Source organism: Acinonyx jubatus, chromosome B1 (genome assembly GCF_027475565.1).
Source record: "Acinonyx jubatus isolate Ajub_Pintada_27869175 chromosome B1, VMU_Ajub_asm_v1.0, whole genome shotgun sequence".
In the NCBI taxonomy this organism is placed as follows: domain Eukaryota; kingdom Metazoa; phylum Chordata; class Mammalia; order Carnivora; family Felidae; genus Acinonyx; species Acinonyx jubatus.
In genome coordinates, this window is record NC_069382.1 from 61,625,759 (window position 1) to 61,643,528 (window position 17,770).

The window sequence follows — 17,770 nt, forward strand, 5'->3', positions numbered from 1 at the left end:
GATCATGACCCGAGCCGAAGTCAGCCGCTTAACCGACTGAGCCACCCAGGCGCCCCTCAACTGATGGTTTTAAAATAGGCTACAGTTTGGTTCTTCAGATTCCATAACATGCTGATGCTTTGCATTTCTCCTCCTTCCAACCCACAATACCCATTCAAATTTTATCCATTTTCCCTTTGCTTGAAACCATAATGTTTCTATCAAAAGAGGCTTTTTCAGGGTGCCTGGGTGGCTCAGTCAGTTACGCACCTGATTCTTGATTTCTGCTCAGATCATGATCTCATGGTTTGTGGGTTCAAGCCCCACACTAACTGTGTGGAGCCTGCTTGGGGTTCTCTCTCCCTCTCCCTCGCTTTCTGCCCCTCCTGTGCACACTCTCTCTCTTTCTCTCAAAATAAATAACATTTTAAAAAACAATTCTTAAAGTGGTTTTTTCAAGAAAATACCCACTGCCCTTGCCAAGACAGTTGCCCTTGCCCAGAGTGAAAGAACAATCAAATGTTTTCTGTGAGCCTGACAGAGAAAGGAAAGAATTTGTCTGAACATGCCATGTATCCCTCTTTCTCCCCTACTTCCTACTTCTACCTTCCAAATCCGATCCCCATCTATGTTAAAGGCTGCTTTAAACCCCCTTTAATTCCAACATCTGAGTCATCTCATAGCTGACCCCTATTGATTCTCTTCCCCTTGAAAGTGACTGATATTTTTCTGGTTCTTTGTATGTCAAGTAATTTGGGGCTGTATCTTGGAGCTCGTGAATGTTGTAAAGACTCTGGATTTTATTATATTTCTCCTAAGAGTGTGGCCAGTTTTGTTTTAGAGACAGTAATCATTTAGCAGATAGTTAATTTGGCTAGATTCAAACTACAAACTTTGTCTCACCTGCAGTGGGGGGCAGCTCAAATATCAGCTCCGTTCTTTTCTCTTTAGCTGCACTGCTTGCAGTCTGACACTATGCATGGCTCAGGAGGCAGCCTGAGTCGTGGCGAAATTTATACACAACATTTTGGACTCCCTTCTCTAGCTCTTTCCTTTCTAGGATTTCTCCATCATGCTTGTTCTGCGTGCCCCCTCTTTGCCCCAAAGTTATTCTTCATATCAGAAAGATGGCTAACTTCCTACTGGTGTTTTAGCTGCTATGTACCCTGAAATGACTGTGTCCACTCAGGGAAAAGCTTCAAATCAACAGGAAGCTCACCCTGTCATTGTCTGTCCCTCCAAGTTTCAACTCTTCTACAAAAACCTACTGCTTTGCCCACTCTTTATAGGTCGTTTTTTATATTTTTTCCAGAGTTTACAACTGTTGTCTGCAGTAGGTTTGATCTATCAGTTTGCTATGCTATACCAGAAGCATACTTCTCCATATAGATCTCCATTTCAGTTATCTGTTGCAACAACCCAAAATTTGGTGGCTTAAAATAACAACTATTTGTTCACAACTTTGCAACTTGGGCTGGACTTAACTGGGTGGTTCTTCTCCATGCAGTGTTGGATGCAGCCATCTGGAAGCTTGAATGGGGTGGAAAATCCAAAATAGCTCCACTCACATGCCTGACACCTCAGATGGAATGGCTGAAACAGCTTTGGGGCTGATCAGATGGCTTGCTTTTTGCTTTCTTTCTAGCAAGATAGCTGGACCTGTTTATGTTGTGGCTTAACGTTTCAAATGGAAGTATTCCAAGAGCACAAGCCCCAATACACAAATACTTATAAAGCCTCTGTTTGCATCACACTTGTTAATGTACCATTGGTGAAACAAATCACATATCTAAGCTGAGAGTCAACATGGGAAGGAACTGCACAAGAATGACTCAAGCCGTTGAGTTGAGGCTACCAATGTAATAGTCTACCATAATCTCTCAGGTACCTCTCCTCCATTCAAGTTATAGGTTACCTCTCCCCGCTCTTCTACCTCAAGTATCTTTCTCTTTCATTTGTTCCTTCCTCAACCTCTCTCTCTCTCTCCCTCTATTGATTCTTTCCATCAGTATGTAGGTGATCTCCATATCTTGCTCTTAAAATAACACAAAACTTGACTTTGACCTAGTACCCTATCTCTCTGTTAACTCTCACAATCAAACTTCTTAAACAGTTGTCCCATTCAACTGTTTCCAATTCTCCATCTTGTGATTATTTGACTCCATAAGTGATATGGCTTCATGCACACAACTGCATTGGATTGCTCTCACCAAGTTCACTCACACCTTTTTATTGTTAACTATAACAGCTGTGGCTCAGTTCTTTGATTAACTCTCAATAGCATTGAGCAGTGTAGACCAATCCCTTCTTGAAACACTCTCTTCCTTGTACCCACCTTACTTTATCTTCTTCCCTTGACAGTACAGTTCCTTGCTGCTCCATTTATTCCATGTCAGTTTTTTAAAGTGTTGTCCTTCCTGAGGTTTTATCTTGAGCTCCCTTCTTTTTTTGCTTTAACATTATTTCTTGTCATCTCATCCTTTTCGGTGCCTTTAGTTACCATCTATATGCCGTTACCTCCTGAACCTAAATCTTTGGCGCAGATCTCTCTCCCTTAGCTTCAGAAGTATACATCCAGTTACCTACTCGACATTTCTGCTTGCTTATCTCACAGGTAACCCAAAATGAAGTTGTTTCCACTCTCCCCAAAACTATCTCTCTTCTTGTGATATCTCTCTTCATGACCGACACCATCAATGGCTCTCGGCTATCCTCTTACCTCCCTTTTACCCACTCCCACCTCCATCCAACCGACAGTGCTCCGTCCCCAAGTAGATCAGCCATCAATGATCTCATTCAGGTTTGTGCCAGGATATCATCTGATTTCCCTGAATACACTGTCAGGTTTCCTGCCATACCCCATCCACATCCCAATCCTTCAGGCACATATATACATAAGCTATTTATCACAGACAATCCAGAATGATCTTTCTATATGAAATGTATCCACTCATTTTAAATCCTTCAGTGGGTCCCCAACATCTGTAGAATAAAATCTCAACTCCTTACTTGGGTGACAAGGTCCTTACTGATCTGGCACCTACTGCTCAAACTTCCTTTCTTGGCTCTCTTCAACTTCCTCTCAAATCCTCCCCCTTCACTCACTTCCCCTCTTCTGCTTTTTCAATTACACACAATCTCAGTCACCCTGGCACAGGAAATTCAACATGTTATCTCTGAAGTTAGACTAATTGGCTGTTCTGTCACTCCCTTAGATGTGTGACCTCGAGCAATTTACAAGACCTCTCTGTGCTTCAGTTTCTTATCTGTAAAACCAGAATTGTAATAGTATCTACTTCATAAAGCTGCTGTGAGAATAAACAGGTAATGTATGCAAACTCCTTGGCCTAGTGCCTAGCACCTAACAAACACTCAATTAACATTATAGCTTTGGGGCACCTGGATGGCTCAGTCGGTTAAGCATCTGACTCTTGATTTGGGCTCATGTCATGATCTCACAGTCATGAGATTGAGCCTCCGGTTGGGCTCTGCGCTGAGTGTGGAGACTGCTTGGGATTCTCTCTCTCCCTCTCTCTGCCCCTCCCCCATTTGCACACATGCTCTCTTCAAAATAAATAAACATTAAAAAAAAAACATAGCTTTTATTATTTTTTTTCCAGCCACACTATTTTTAGTTCTTCAGTCTATTCATCTCCTTCCTTCTGAGTCATTTGTGAGCTGCTCCCTCAGCCTAGAACATTCTCCTTCCTCCAACATCCTCCTCACAATCTCCCCTTCCACCACCACCGCCTAGCCAACCCATACACATACTTCAAGTGTTAGTTTAGACATCATTTTCCACTGGAGGTCTCCCTTCCAAACTACTGTATTTCTTTCTATCTATAGTATCTGTCACACTGAAGCATCATCTCCTGTTTATTTCTTAGCATCTCCACTAGATTGGAAATTCTCTGAGTGATTTGGGTGATATCTTTCTTTCTCACTCTCTTCCTGTAATGGACTGAATTATGTCTCCCCAAAATACATATGTTGAAGTCCTAACACTCAATAACTCAGAATTTGAAGACAAATTCCTTAAAAAAGGGAATTAAGTCAAAAGGTCATTAGAGCGGGCCCTAATCCAATATAACTAATGTCCGAAATTTGGACATAGACATGTATGTGTATAGAAGAAAGATTGTGTGAAGACAGAGAAGACTGCTATCTATGTCTTTTAAGCTAAGGAGAAAGGCCTCAGGAGACATCAACCTTGCCAACATCATAGATTTCTCCAGAACTATGAGACAATGCCACCCAGTGTGTGGCACTTTGTTATGGTGGTCCTAGCAAACTAATATACTTCCTCATGTTGCATCTAGCAACATGCCTTGCAAACAATAAAAGCTCAAAACTATTTGCTGCATGAAAACAAATCATCCCATTTTCTCCAATCCTATTAGAAAACGCCCCAATGAGTTGGAATAACAGTAATAAGCTAAGCCTTTTTTTCCAGACCAAAGGTACCACAGAAATGTGAGATTAAACCAAAATCGAAATCTAAACACCAAGTTTCAAACACTTGCAAATCACTTCCCTTTTTTTCCCTTTCAGAAACAGAAGGTAGGAAATCTTTTTTTTTGTTTTAATGTTTATTTATTTTTGAGAGAGACAGAGACAGAATGCAAGTGGGTTAGGGGCAGAGAGACAGGGAGACACAGAATCCGAAGCAGGCTCCAGTCTGCGAGCCGTCAGCACAGAGCCCGATGCGGGGCTCAAACTCACAGAGCTGTGAGATCATGACCTGAGCTGAAGTCAGATGCTCAACCAACTGAGCCACCCAGGTGCCCCAGAAGGTAGGAAATCTTAAAAGTTGTTTATAAACAGCTGAAGCAAAAGAGAATATTTACAGTATCTATATTCCAAGCAACTTTGCTTTTGATTGATTTCAACCCTGTTATTTAATTAATGGGGGTGTGCATTTGAAAAAGTCACCAAAAGTGCTCAGGATGCCTGCAACCGGCATCCAAAAGCCCCAAGTCCTTCAGGCCCCCAGAGGTCGCAGGGAAATAGTGGGGGACAAAGAAACAGTCCAAAAGATTCTCTTGCTAGGAAACACCTTTCATTCCCTCCTTAACTTTCTCTTGATGGGCTAAGATAACCCAAAGCAGAGAGCCAAATGAAATGATTCTTCTATCTTTAGTTTGCTACTATATCAGTATGTAAAGTTTATTTGATCTTTTCCTCAATCAAAAAATGAGGCTCCCTAAGATATAAAGAGTCCATTTGAATATAATATCTGCTGAAAAATTACCAGAATGAATGGAAACTCCAAATCTGCAATGAAACAGTTTTATACTGCTTTGCATGTAGTTTAAAATCTTCAATCATCTAAAATTTCTGTAAAGACAACATTGAAGAAAATGGTTTAAAAAAGAGTAAATGTGTGGGGCTCCTGGGTGGCTCAACCGGTTGGGCATCTGACTTCGGCTCAGGTCACGATCTCGAAGTTCATGAGTTCGAGCCTCTCGTCAGGCTCTGTGCTGACAGCTCAGAGCCTAGAGCCTGATTCAGATTGTGTCTCCCTGTCTCTCTGCCCCTCCCCCCACCTCGTGCTCTGTCTCTGTTTCGCTCTCAGAAATAAATAAACATTAAAAAAAAAAGAGTAAATATGCAAGATTGATTTCTAGACAACACAGCAATCTTATTCAGGTTTCCTAACATTGCAAATTTAAAATAATTTCAGAGAACTGAAAATATTTTCTCTCACTAGAAACATCAGCTTTCCCTTTTCGTTGTTGTATTGTACGTGTAGTGTGTGTATTGTGAAAACCAGGCCTTTGGTGTCACATATACTTTAGTTTGCTTGTTTATTTATTTTACACATAAAAGTTCTTAGTTTATTAATCTTCTCCCGAAAAATCTGCACAATCACCACGGATAAAGTCACTGCAGAATCTTTACTCCTTCTGTGGTCCAATCTCCAGCTCACTTCTTTTTGCCAGGACCCACATTGGCTTTGGCAGTTCTTCTGACTTGCCTCATTCTGTTCTTGTATTCTTCCTTTCTCTGTTTTCTTGACGTCTTTTTCTTCTCATATAGGCTATGTCTTGCAAGTCTATGTTTGGGTTTGTTTTTCTTTGCATAATCCAAGGAATCATAAATCAGGCCAAAGCCAGTTGTCTGGCCACCACCAAAATGGGCTCTGAATCCAAATACAAAGATGACATCTGCGATCTTGTACATTCCGGCTAGTTTTTCCCAAATTTCTGACTTAGGTACTGTTGCCTTTCCGGGATGATGAACATCAATGACCATCTGTTTCCGCTGAAGTAGTCGGTTAGTCATGAACTTCTTGCTCCCGATAGTTACTGTGTCGTTTGTGATGGCGGCCGAGCTTCAAGCAGCCAGCGAGGGAAAGAACACGTATACTTTAACTTACACTTTAATGTAGCGGTGTGACTCTGAACAAGTCATCTGGCTTCTCTGGGCCTTGGTTTCCTTTTCTGTAAAATGAGCATAATCTCACCTACTTCATCAGGTTATGAGGTTTAATGAGGTAACTTTTAGAAAATAGCAACATAATACCTAGTGTATAAAGGACATTTAAGAAATATTAATCTCCTCTCCCCGCTTTCCTTCCAGAGGAAGGAAAAATAAAGACAACCAGAAAGTCCCTTCTCAAACTCACAAAGAATTCCGGTTATATTACCTGGCTTTGTGTTCCTGCAGCCTGCACACAGAAGAGTATCACACAGCAACAGATTAGTGTGTAGTAGGTAAGAGTATGGCCTTAGCGATGACGATGATCATAGTTGAGGCACATTAGCAAAATCTCACACTTTAAAATTCTGTTTTCAGCGATTCAGGAAGTCAACCTCCTCACACAATGCCTGGTAAATACTAGTGCTATTCAAATAACAGTCCACTTTACTAATTTAGTATCCACTGAAAAGCCACTTCATACATGTCACTAACAGGAAACAAATATCTATCTTTACGTGCTGAGACGGAAACACTAAACATTTGTCCCGTTTGATGAAAAACATTACGCTGGAGTCCACGGTCTCCATCTTACTGATAGAGGAACAGCGCCGCTCAGCGGGCTGGTTGAGAACTGCACCTCTAAATGCAAGTGTGGTTTGGGAGCGTGTAAACGCTGTAAGGCCAAGTATTTTAGCTACTGCGGAGCAAGTCAGTTTCTTAAAGTTTCTGGATAGCTCGCAGTCCTAAAGCATTGAGATGGACATAGCACCCTGCCCGAACCTTATTGCTTACTCCTAGGGAGTGGCCCCCTAGCAGTGTAGGGGATGTGGTGTGGAGTGGAAGAGGAAGGAGGAAGGGGTGATAAGGTGGAGAAGAGTTCATACCACAGAGTATATCCTAGGGAGAGCTCTAAGTCTGTTTGGGAGAAATACTTTGATGAGCTACTTGGAGAGGAGGGTAGGGCATCAAGGTCCTGCTCAGGCAACAAGAGATGTAAGCTGAATGGATATGCATGAAAAACGAAGGTTTTTTGCTCCTAAAAAGGAGAGAAAAGTGGAAAAGAGGAAGAGGGCTGAGTCAGTAGGACAGCAGGAAGCCCTACCTTCCCCAAATCCTCAGACAATCCTATAGAATCCGCAAGCACCTGGCATAAATTGGTTTCCTGTAGAAATCAGCGAAGGCAGAAGGGCAAGAAGACTTGAGCTAACGTCTGGGTTCCTTTTGAAAGCCGCGTCTTTTCCTGGCTTTGGAGGGGTGAGTGATGGTAAGAAGCAACAAACCACTTCCTCAGTCTCTCTGACTAGCTTCTCAATCTCTTGCTTCTATGTTTGGTTAATTATGTTATGGACCAGAAGGCAGGCCCTCAAATTCTAGACCGCAGACTGTCCAATGGCATAGAAACAGAGTTGTGAGACAGGTGGGAGGATTATCATCCCATCTTGGGGAGAAACGAATTGAAGTATCATTATGCGATTTGCCAAAACAACACTTTGAGTTCATCATTGGTGCCATCTGAATTTCTGCCAAGGAAAAACATCTAATCAGGGTGATTGCGCAAAGTGTTTTTCACCCACTGTGATGCTGCTGAACTTAATCAAAGAGCATTTATTAAGTACTTAATTACATGCAGTGCTGTGCTGGATACCCACAGAGAGAGCTATGTGCACTGGCCCCTCCTTTCCAGCAATTTGCATATGGAGATTTGCAGGAGACAGAGAAGGAGACAGGAAGGAAGCTACAATTTCACGAGTTCCTCATATGTGCCAAGGCCCAAATAGATTCAACACGTGATTTAATACTTCCTGTCACCTTATGAGACACAGATCACTGTGTCCATCTCATAGATCACGGAAAATGAGGCTCAGAGGGGTAAGTGGTAGAGCTGGAATTCAAGCTGAGTTTTCTGGCTCGAAGGGTCTTTCTCCATGCCATGTTGGTGTGGGAGGAGGCCAGGCTGACACGGGAAAGGGTGCCCAGAATGAAAAGCCTCCTTAAAACAAGAAGCTGACTTCTAAGCGTTTAGGGGTGGAAGGCAGAGATATGTGTGTTATGTATACTTTGAGATCAAAGAAAATATGCCCTGAAGACACTTCTTTCAGTCTCTAAAAATTTGAGATGAGAATGTTTTGTTCATTACCTAAGGCTTGAGGTGCCTGAGAGATAGCTGCCCCCCTCTCTCTCTCCTACCCCTCCCTCACTCCCCGTCCTCCCCCCACCTCCATCAGCCTCTTTAAGAGACTCTGACAGTGCCTTCGGGGGTTAATGCCCAGACCTGAGCCAGTGAATCTACCCCAGGTGCAGGGCATTCTGGGAATAAAGCTGCAAGGTTATGGCAGGATCCACAACAAACCTGCCCAAATGAGAAATTCACTGCTGTTGGTAGCCCAGCGATGTGCCAGGATGCCCAGCCAAGGACCCTGCCACCCAAGTAGCCATTTTACTGCCTGGCATTAGTCCACCACTCACTGTCAGCATGTAATGTTTGAGTGTTGGAGGGGGGTTCCCCCTGCTTTGCCTCAAACATCCTACACTACTTACCTACCCACTGCCCCCCATCAGCCCTTTGGGTGTTTCACATAGATCTTATTATCCGTGTATTGATCTCATTAATGAAGAGCAGTTCAACACCTTTCCACACCTCTTCCCCTCAACCCCTCAGGCGCTCCTTTCTGTTCTTCTACTGTTCCTCTCATCTCTGTTCCTCCTTCCCACCTCTCTCCTTCTAGCCCATCCTCCTTGCTCTATTTCCCCCACTCCCTACATTACATCAGTGTCTTATTTTTACACCTTGTCCCGTGTTTCTCCTTGACTGAGGTCAATTCAGCCACAATTTGTTGCATATTTAGTTCTGGGCTGTGTGTGATAAATTCCACCTTAGGGTGTCTGAGGCATAGTCAGGGTGGGGGTGGGGGTGGGGGGAGTAAGGCATAAGCAGGATACTTCTAGTGATTCCAGGAAATAATTATTATTGGGAGTCAGACAGGAGCACCTGGCTGGCTCTGTCGGTGGAGCTTGTAACTCTTGATCTAGGGGTTGTGAGTTTGAGCCCCGTGTTGGCAATAGATATTACTTAAAAAAATTAATTAAAGGGGTGCTGGCGTGGCTCAGTTGGTTGAGCGTCCCACTTCGTTTCAGGTCATGATCTCCCGGTTGCAGGTTCGAGCCCCGCGTTGAGCTGTGTGCTGATAGCTCAGAGCCCGGACCCTGCTTCAGATTCTGTGTGTGTGTGTCTCTCTCTCTTTCTCTCTGCCCTTCCCCCATTCATGCTCTGTCTCTTTCTCTCTCTCAAAACTGAATAAACTTAAAAAAAATAAATTAAATTAAAAATTATTGGGAGTCAGACAGAAAAACGGTATGTACTAGTATCTAAAGAGATGAGAAAGATTTTTAGCTCTCTAAACTCTGAATACCTGGCTTAAAATTTGTTCATCTCTCTCACTCACTAAAGGATAAAGGTCAATTGAAAACGTGAAAAGAATGAAAAAATGATACTTCTTTAAAAAAAAATTCAGGGTTATTACTTTCAGGTGGCTGGAAAAAGGCTGTATAGGAAAGAAGAGCGGGTGGCTGGTTGCCATGTGTTGAGTGGACAGGCATTATTTATGATAAACAAGTGCAGTCCTTGCCCTTGAGTCAACAGCCCTGCTCAGCGCTGAGGAGACCCTTCCTCTCAGCCTCCCCTGGTCTGCAGTCCTGGAGGACTCCTCCCTGCATTTCTGTTCTTGTTTCCTCCCACCCCCCCCTTCCTTCCTTTCTCTTTTTCCTTCCTTCCTTCCTTCCTTCCTTCCTTCCTTCCTTCCTTCCTTCCTTCCTTCCTTCCTTCCTTTATTTCTTCAATTACGATTCCCCCAAGTTTGATTCAATATATATAATTCAAAAACCAACCCTGTTTCAGACATTTAGACAATGAGGTGGGTTTTTAAGTCCTTTTTCTCCCATTTTATTTCTCTTGGCTACTTTCCAATGACACACCAAGGGACAACTTCGTCTTTTAAATATATATTTTATGTATGTTGTTGGATATTTTTTTCTAAAAGAAAATTTTCTACGGATTTTCCAAAGCACAATTCTTTTCTAAACTATTTTTAATTATAAAAACATCATACCTGTTCTAGAAATATACCTCTGCCTATGCACCAAGATGCACAGGTATACATAAAAAAAAAAAAAAAAAAAATTAAGGGTGCCTGGGTAGCTCAGTCAGTTAAGCACAGGACTCTTGATTTCAGCTCAGGTCATGATCTCACATTTGTAAGACTGAGCCCTGCATCAGTTTCCATGCTGGGCGTGGAATCTGCTTAAGATTCTCTGTCTGTCTCCCTCTGCCCCTCTTCCTGCCTTGCTTACTCTCTCTCCCTAAAATAAAAAAAGAAAGAAAGAAAGAAAGAAAGAAAGAAAGAAAGAAAGAAAGAGAAAGAAAGAAAAGAGAAAAGAAAAGAAAAAGAAAGAAAAGAAAAGGAAAGAAAGAAGGATGTTCATTTGTGCCTGGGTGGCTCAGTCGGTTGGGCACCCGACTTTGGCTCAAGTCATGATCTCATGTTGTGTGTGTTCGAGCCTGAGTCAGGCTCTGTGCTGACAGCTCAGAGCCTGGAGCCTCCTTCAGATTCTGTGTCTTCCTCTCTCTCTGCCACTCCCCTGCTTGCTCTCTTGTCTCTCTCTCAAAACTAATCAACATTAAAAAAAAATTTTTTTTAATAACAAATAACTGAAAGCAAGCTAAATATCCATTATTTGAAACTGGTTAATAGACTATGGTATTCATAATTAGAACATTATTCAGAAATTTAAAAAAAAATGGACCTACATATGTTATAAAAACAAAAACTCAGTTTTACGATAGAGGGGAAAAAAATAATTTTATTCATGGAAAAAATGTATGTGGACTAGAAAAACCAAATGTTTTAATATGCAAATTTATGCTATAAAAATATACAGAAAAATATCTAGAGAAATATATGCACACAAAATGCTCACTGCAAGTCATGAATTACCTGTTTAATTAAAAATTTAAAAATTAAGGTTTTAAAAAGTCATACATAGTAAAAATTTCATAGCGCAGGAGAAACAAAACATTTTTCTACAACCTCAGTCCTACTCAATACAGGTAATCGTGAATGATTCTTGTATATTCTTGCAGAACATTTTCATAACTATACAAAGACAAATATATGAATAGCTATTTTGCCTCCAGTGGAAATATGTACATATAATTGCAAATTGAGATTTTTTTTTTTACTCAGTATATCATTCTGCAGTACATATTGATCAGTGTTATAGATGTACCCCTATGCTTTTTAATGGTAAGTTTCATTGGTACAGTATTATATTTAGTCCTCTATTGACATATATCTAGATTGTTACTGTTTTTAATAAAGAGGATGTTTCAGATACAATGGTGCAACAAATGTCCATAAACAAATATCTTTCTTACTTTTTCTAGTATAACTTCAGGAAAAACTCCTACAATTACAGGATAGATATTTAAAAGGTAGATAAATGCGATTTGATAAGTTTGACAGACTTGGCCAAATTGTTCTCAGAATGTTGCAGTAACTCATACTGTTTCTAATAGTGTGCGAATGTTATAATACTTTTCATCTTTGTCAATCTGATAAATAAAATAGCATCTTTTGGGATGCCTGGGTGGCTCAGTCACTTGAGTGGCCAACTCTTGATTTCAGCTCAGGTCATGACACCAGGGTGGTGGGATCAAACCCCACGTCAGGCTTGGCACTGAGCACGGAGCCTGCTTGGGATTCTTTCTCTCTCTCTCTCTCTCTCTCTCTCTCTGCCCCTCTCCCTTATTCATGCTCTCTCTAAAATAAGAATAAAATTTAAAAAGATAAAATAAAATTAAAAAATAGCATCTTTTGTTGTCTTAATTTGCATTTTCAAAATTATGAGTGAAGTTGAACATACTTACGCTGTTTGTATTTCTATTTCTGTAAACCACTTGTTCTTATCATGTGCCCATTTTTTGAATGGCAAAAGTTTTGGAAAACTTTGGAAACTTCCATGAAAACATGGAAAAGTTTTTGAAACTTTTTTTGTTTAACATTAACTTGAAGTGCTTCTTGTATAACAAAAAATTAGCTCTTTATCATGTGAGTTAGAGTTAGGATCATGCAATAATTCATAGTTGCATGGTAAGCAATTGTGTGTATGTATTACAGACTTTTTATTTTTTATTTTTTTAATGTTTATTTTTGAGAGAGAGAGGGAGACACAAAATCTGAAACAGGCTCCGGGCTCTGAGCCTGGACAGAGTCTGACGCGAGGCTGGAACCCAGGAACAGCAAGATCATGACCTGAGCCAAAATCGGACGCTTAACCAAATGAGCCACCCAGGTGCCCAATATTCCAGACTTTTTAAAAACTATATTTTTATTGTGGTAAAATATTTATAACATATCATTTGCCATGCTAACCATTTTTAAGTGTACAATTCAGTGGTATTAATTACATTTATAATATTATTCAACCATCACCACTATTGATTTTCAAAAATTTTCCTCACCCCAAATAAAAATTCTTACTCCTTATGGAATAATTCCCACTCTCTCCTTTCCCCAGCCCCTGGTAATCTCTAATCTACTATCAGTTTCTTCTAGATACTTATAGAAGTGGAATCATATGATATTTGTCCTTTTGGGTTTCACTTATTTCACTTAGCGTAATATTTTCAAGGTTCATCCACACCGTAGCAGGTATCAGAACTTCATTCCTTTTTATGGCTAGATAATATTCCATTGTATGTACATACTACATTTTATTTATCCATTCATCTGTTGATGGACACTTGGGTTGTTTCCACCTCTTGGCTATTGTGAACAATGCTGTAACAGACAATAATGTACAAGTACCTGTGTGAGTGCCCACTTTCAGTTTCTTTGACTATATACACAGGAGTGAAATTCTCTTAAGCTGACTTTATGTTTAGCACTTTGAAGAACTGCCCAACTGTTCTGGCTGCATCACTTACTTCCCACCAGCAATGTACAAGAGTTCCAAATTTTTCTACATTGTCACCAGCATTTGTTATCTTTCATTTTTCTAAGGATCACCATTCTAGTAGGTGTGAAGCACTATCTCATTGTAGTTTGGCCTTTCCCCAATGACTAATGATGCTGAGCATCTTTTCGTGTGCTTTTTGGCCATTTAGATATCTTATTTGGAAAAATGTCTGTTCAAGTTCTTTGCCCATTTTTAAATTGAGTAGTTTGGTTTTTGTTAGTATTGTTGTTGTTGTCATTGTTTTTGGGTCGTAGGGGTTCTTTCTATATTCTGGATATTAACCCCTTCTAAGATATATGATTCACAAATATTTTCTCATTATGTGGATTGTCTTTTCACTTTCTTGTCTTCTGATATGCAAAAGTTTTTAATTTAATTTTATTTTACTATATAGCATGACTCTTATTTTGCAAACTACTGTTACAACAAACTATATTATACAGCCTCTTTTTGCCAATAAATATAGATCTACCTCATTTAAAAAGTTGTTGGATAATATTCTAAGTATGGACACATAGTTTACTTAACTATTCCACAAATAATAAATATTTGGATTGTTTTCAGTTACTTGGCATTTAGCATTTATATTTTAATTTTAAGTTGTCCTTTTCTTTTCCATGCAGAAGTTTCAAACTTTTTATGTAATCACATGTATTGCACTTTTTTCTTTAGTGCTTCTGAGTTTGGGGTCATGCATGGAAAGTCTCTCTTTTTTCTTCAACTGTGTTACAATGTTTTTTCCCTAGAATTTTGTTCATTTATTTTTATGTTTAAATCTTTGAACTATTAGGAATTTATTTTGGCTTAATAAATATGGGAGTGATCAGTTTTTCTTTCTTCCAAATGGCTAGCTGACTTTCCCAACAGCATTCACTAAATAATCCACCAACTGGGGAGCCTTATGAAAGAGATATAAAGTTCAAGTTGAGGGTGCCTGGGTGGCTCAGTTGGTTAATCATCCAACTTCAGCTCAGGTCATGCTTTCACAGTTTGTGACTTTGAGTCCTGTGTTCATTTCTGTGTTGACAGATCAGAGCCTGAAGCCTGCTTTGGATTCTGTGTCTCCCTCCCTCTCCCCCTTCCCTCGTTTGCTCTCTCTCTCTCTCTCTCTCTCTCAAAAATAAACAAAACATTAAAAAACATTTTAAAGGTCAAGTTGAAAAAGAAGTAGGACCTTTTTAGCACACAAGGGTTAGACTCTGGGTCTCCTGAAAGAGAGTGAAGCCTACTTATCTTTCAGAACTGAATCAGAGCCAAGTTAGGGAGCTACTGCTCAGCTCAGTGTACAAGACTATAGCTTCTAATTGGCGTTCTTTATTCATGCCCTTCAGTCCAAATATCCCTCCCTTTCTACTTTGCTCTGTGGAACCCAATTCAATTGCCACCTCATCCATAATAAAATTATTTCCTCGTTCTCCAAAAGTTTGTTTTTGCTCCTGCTCTACTTCAAACACGTATCCGAATGTCTAGGAATCCTTTTCAACTGTGAACTCTAAGAATAGAAAGGTAAAAATGGGAAAGGGTTGACAGGAGATACCAGAAAATTGGGCTGATGCTGGAGACCATAACAGAGTATTAAAGCATAATTAGGAGAAAGCTGAGGCCTGATGGGAATTCATGAGTATAATTTACTCAGTCCATGCAGAGGTTCATTCTAAAGACAAGAGTCTAAGGCAAATCCAAGATCAGCATTTACAAAGACTAGCCAGGAGGCAAGGAATAATAAAAGGAAACAAAACCTACTGATTTTTTACTTTGCTACAGGGCCTACCAGGGTCCCATATTGGAGGACTTTAATACATATTTATTGATGAATAAATAAATGACTAAGTGAGTACCAAACATGAAATCAGACTCCAATTTTCTCTATTATTAACAAATGACCAGGGCACCTGGGTGGCTAAGCCGGTTTAGCGTCAGACTTCGGCTGAGGTCATGATCTCCCACTTTGTAGGATTGAGCACCACCTCAGCCTGGACAGAGCAGAGCCTGATCGGGATGTTCTCTCTCCCTCTTTCTTTGCCCTGCCCCTGCTTGCACACTTGTGCTCTCTCTCTCTCTCTCTCTCTCTCTCAAAATAAATAGACATTTAAAAACGAGATTTTAAAAAGTGAAATAAAGTGCAAGTAATAATATTACACAACCCCAGCTCTGAGGACTGTCATAAGGACCAAAATAGTATCTGGTTTTCAAATGTGTAAATGCTTTGTCAATTGTGATGACCATATAAACACTGCACTTAGACAGGCAAGGCATACACACACCCACGAACAAATTTACATATTATTTGTTTCTGTCTTTTGTTTTGTCTCCTTTTTAACACTCTAAATAACTTAATTTTTTTTTTTAATGTTTATTTACTTTTGAGACAGAGTATGAACAGGGGAGGGTCAGAGACAGAGGGAGACACAGAATCTGAAACAGGCTGCAGGCTCTGAGCTGTCAGCACAGAGCCGACGCGGGGCTCGAACTCACGGACCGTGAGATCATGACCTGAGCCGAAGTCGGACACTTAACCGACTGAGCCACCCAGGCGCCCCATAAGTAACTTAATTTTTTACTTACCTTAAAGAATAAGCCCAAGTCTAGCTTATGTTAACAAAGGTGTTGTAAACAAAAAATCATCACATATCCTGGTTTATTTCACCTTGGTCCAAACAACTTCAGAGATTTGAAAGTTATAAGGTTTTCTAAATATTGGAATAGCAACATAATTATTTTGTAAGTTACTGGAAGACACTTTCAAATGCGCTTTAAACTGCAGCACACTGAATTATGAATTGCATTTTAAGACAAAAATTTTGGGGCACCTGAGTGGCTCAGTCAGTTGAGCAACCGACTTCAGCTCAGGTCATGATTTCAAGGTTTGCGAGTTTGAGCCCTGCATCGGGCTCTGTGCTGGCAGCTCAGGGCCTAGAGCCTGCTTCGTATTCTGTGTCTTCCTTCCTCCTCCTCCTCCCTGCTCGTGCTCTCTCTCTGTCTCTCAAAAATGAATAAGTGTTAAAAATTTTTAAATAAATAAACGAAACAAAAATTTTACTTTTTAAATACCTAGAACGTAATTAAATGAGAGATCACTACAAAAAGCTTAAAGCCCCATCTTCTGGTTTATTCTGAAATGAGGAAATCCACCCATGAAAATGCTGAAAACTAACTTGGCTGGATTACAGATCAGAAGTGAGCAGAGATCAGGTAAGATTAGCTCTAGAATAACTAAGGAGTAGCTTTGATTTTCATGAAGGTTACAAAATGCATTTTCATCCTAAGTTTCTGTAAATGCTTTTCTAAAACTTTAAAAGAAAAAAAAATTCTTGGTCTAAAACTTCACATACTTGGTATCTATCCAAAGATAAATTATTTTTGGAAGTTTTAGCAAATTTGTTCTCCCACTCCCGCATTAGTCAGTGGAGCTAAAATAAATCTTTCTGCCTTCAGAAACAAGTGTGTTTTTAAATGTCAGCACAAGAACTTCAGGAGAACACAAACCAATAACGTGGGAGGAGGTGCTGGATAACAAGTCTGAAATTTCATAGGTTCTGAGGACCTCTAAATATATCTTCTTCACCCAAATTTGAAGTGTTTGGTTACAATTGGATTCTATTTGTGGGACCTCGTGCTCTCAAAGACCCCAAAGTTTATGGAATAAATGGAAATGGCAGAATATTTCCAATTGCTCACCATTTAACACTACCATTAAACTTCTTTCTAGAAAAAAAAATTTTCTAGGAAAAGTATATAAGCCAAAAATAATTTGATACATTAAAATAACTGTAGACTTACTTTTTCTGTCTGTTCATTGAAAGGGAAATTGTCAGCAGCATCTCTCTAGGTATCTAAGAGAAGATTAGCTACAAACCTTTATAAGTGCATTCCTGACAGAGGTACAGGGAAGCTTAAGAGAATCGTAGACAAGTCTAGCTGAGATTGACTCAATCTAAAATGATTTAAAAAATCAAGTTAAGGGGCGCCTGGGTAGCTCAGTCAGTTAAGTGATGGACTTTTAATTTCAGCTCAGGTCATGATCTCACGGTTTGTGAGTTCGAGCCCCACATCAGGCTCCACAGTGACAGAGAATCCCTGACACGCTTGGGATTCTTTCTCTCTGCCCCTCCCATGCTATGTCTCTCTCTTTTTCTCAAAATAAGTAAAGTAAACTTAAAAATAAAAAGCCAAGTTAAAATCAGTATTAGTAGCTAATGAGATCTCACTTAAAAATCAATAATAGGGGTGCCTGGGTGGTTCAGTCGGTTAAGCATCCAACTCTTGGTTTGGGCTCAGGTTGTGATCTCACGGTTCGTGTGTTTGAGCCCCGAGTGGGGCTCCACACTGTCAGTAAAGAGCCTGCCTGGGATTT

The 17,770-nt window shown here is 40.1% G+C and overlaps 1 protein-coding gene across 1 annotated transcript; it reads right to left on the reverse strand.

Annotated features, from left to right (window-relative positions):
* Positions 1 to 4,313: 4,313 nt before the first annotated feature.
* Positions 4,314 to 6,298, reverse strand: LOC128314429 (40S ribosomal protein S24-like). Its single transcript, XM_053216747.1, has one exon. The coding sequence runs from the start codon at positions 6,262 to 6,264 to the stop codon at positions 5,905 to 5,907; it is 360 nt and encodes a 119-aa protein (XP_053072722.1). The 5' UTR covers positions 6,265 to 6,298; the 3' UTR covers positions 4,314 to 5,904.
* Positions 6,299 to 17,770: the final 11,472 nt, after the last annotated feature.

Coding starts and splice junctions, on each gene's coding strand:
- LOC128314429 (XM_053216747.1), bottom strand. CDS start 6,264: ATGACTAACCGACTACTTCAGCGGAAACAGATGGTCATTGATGTTCAT.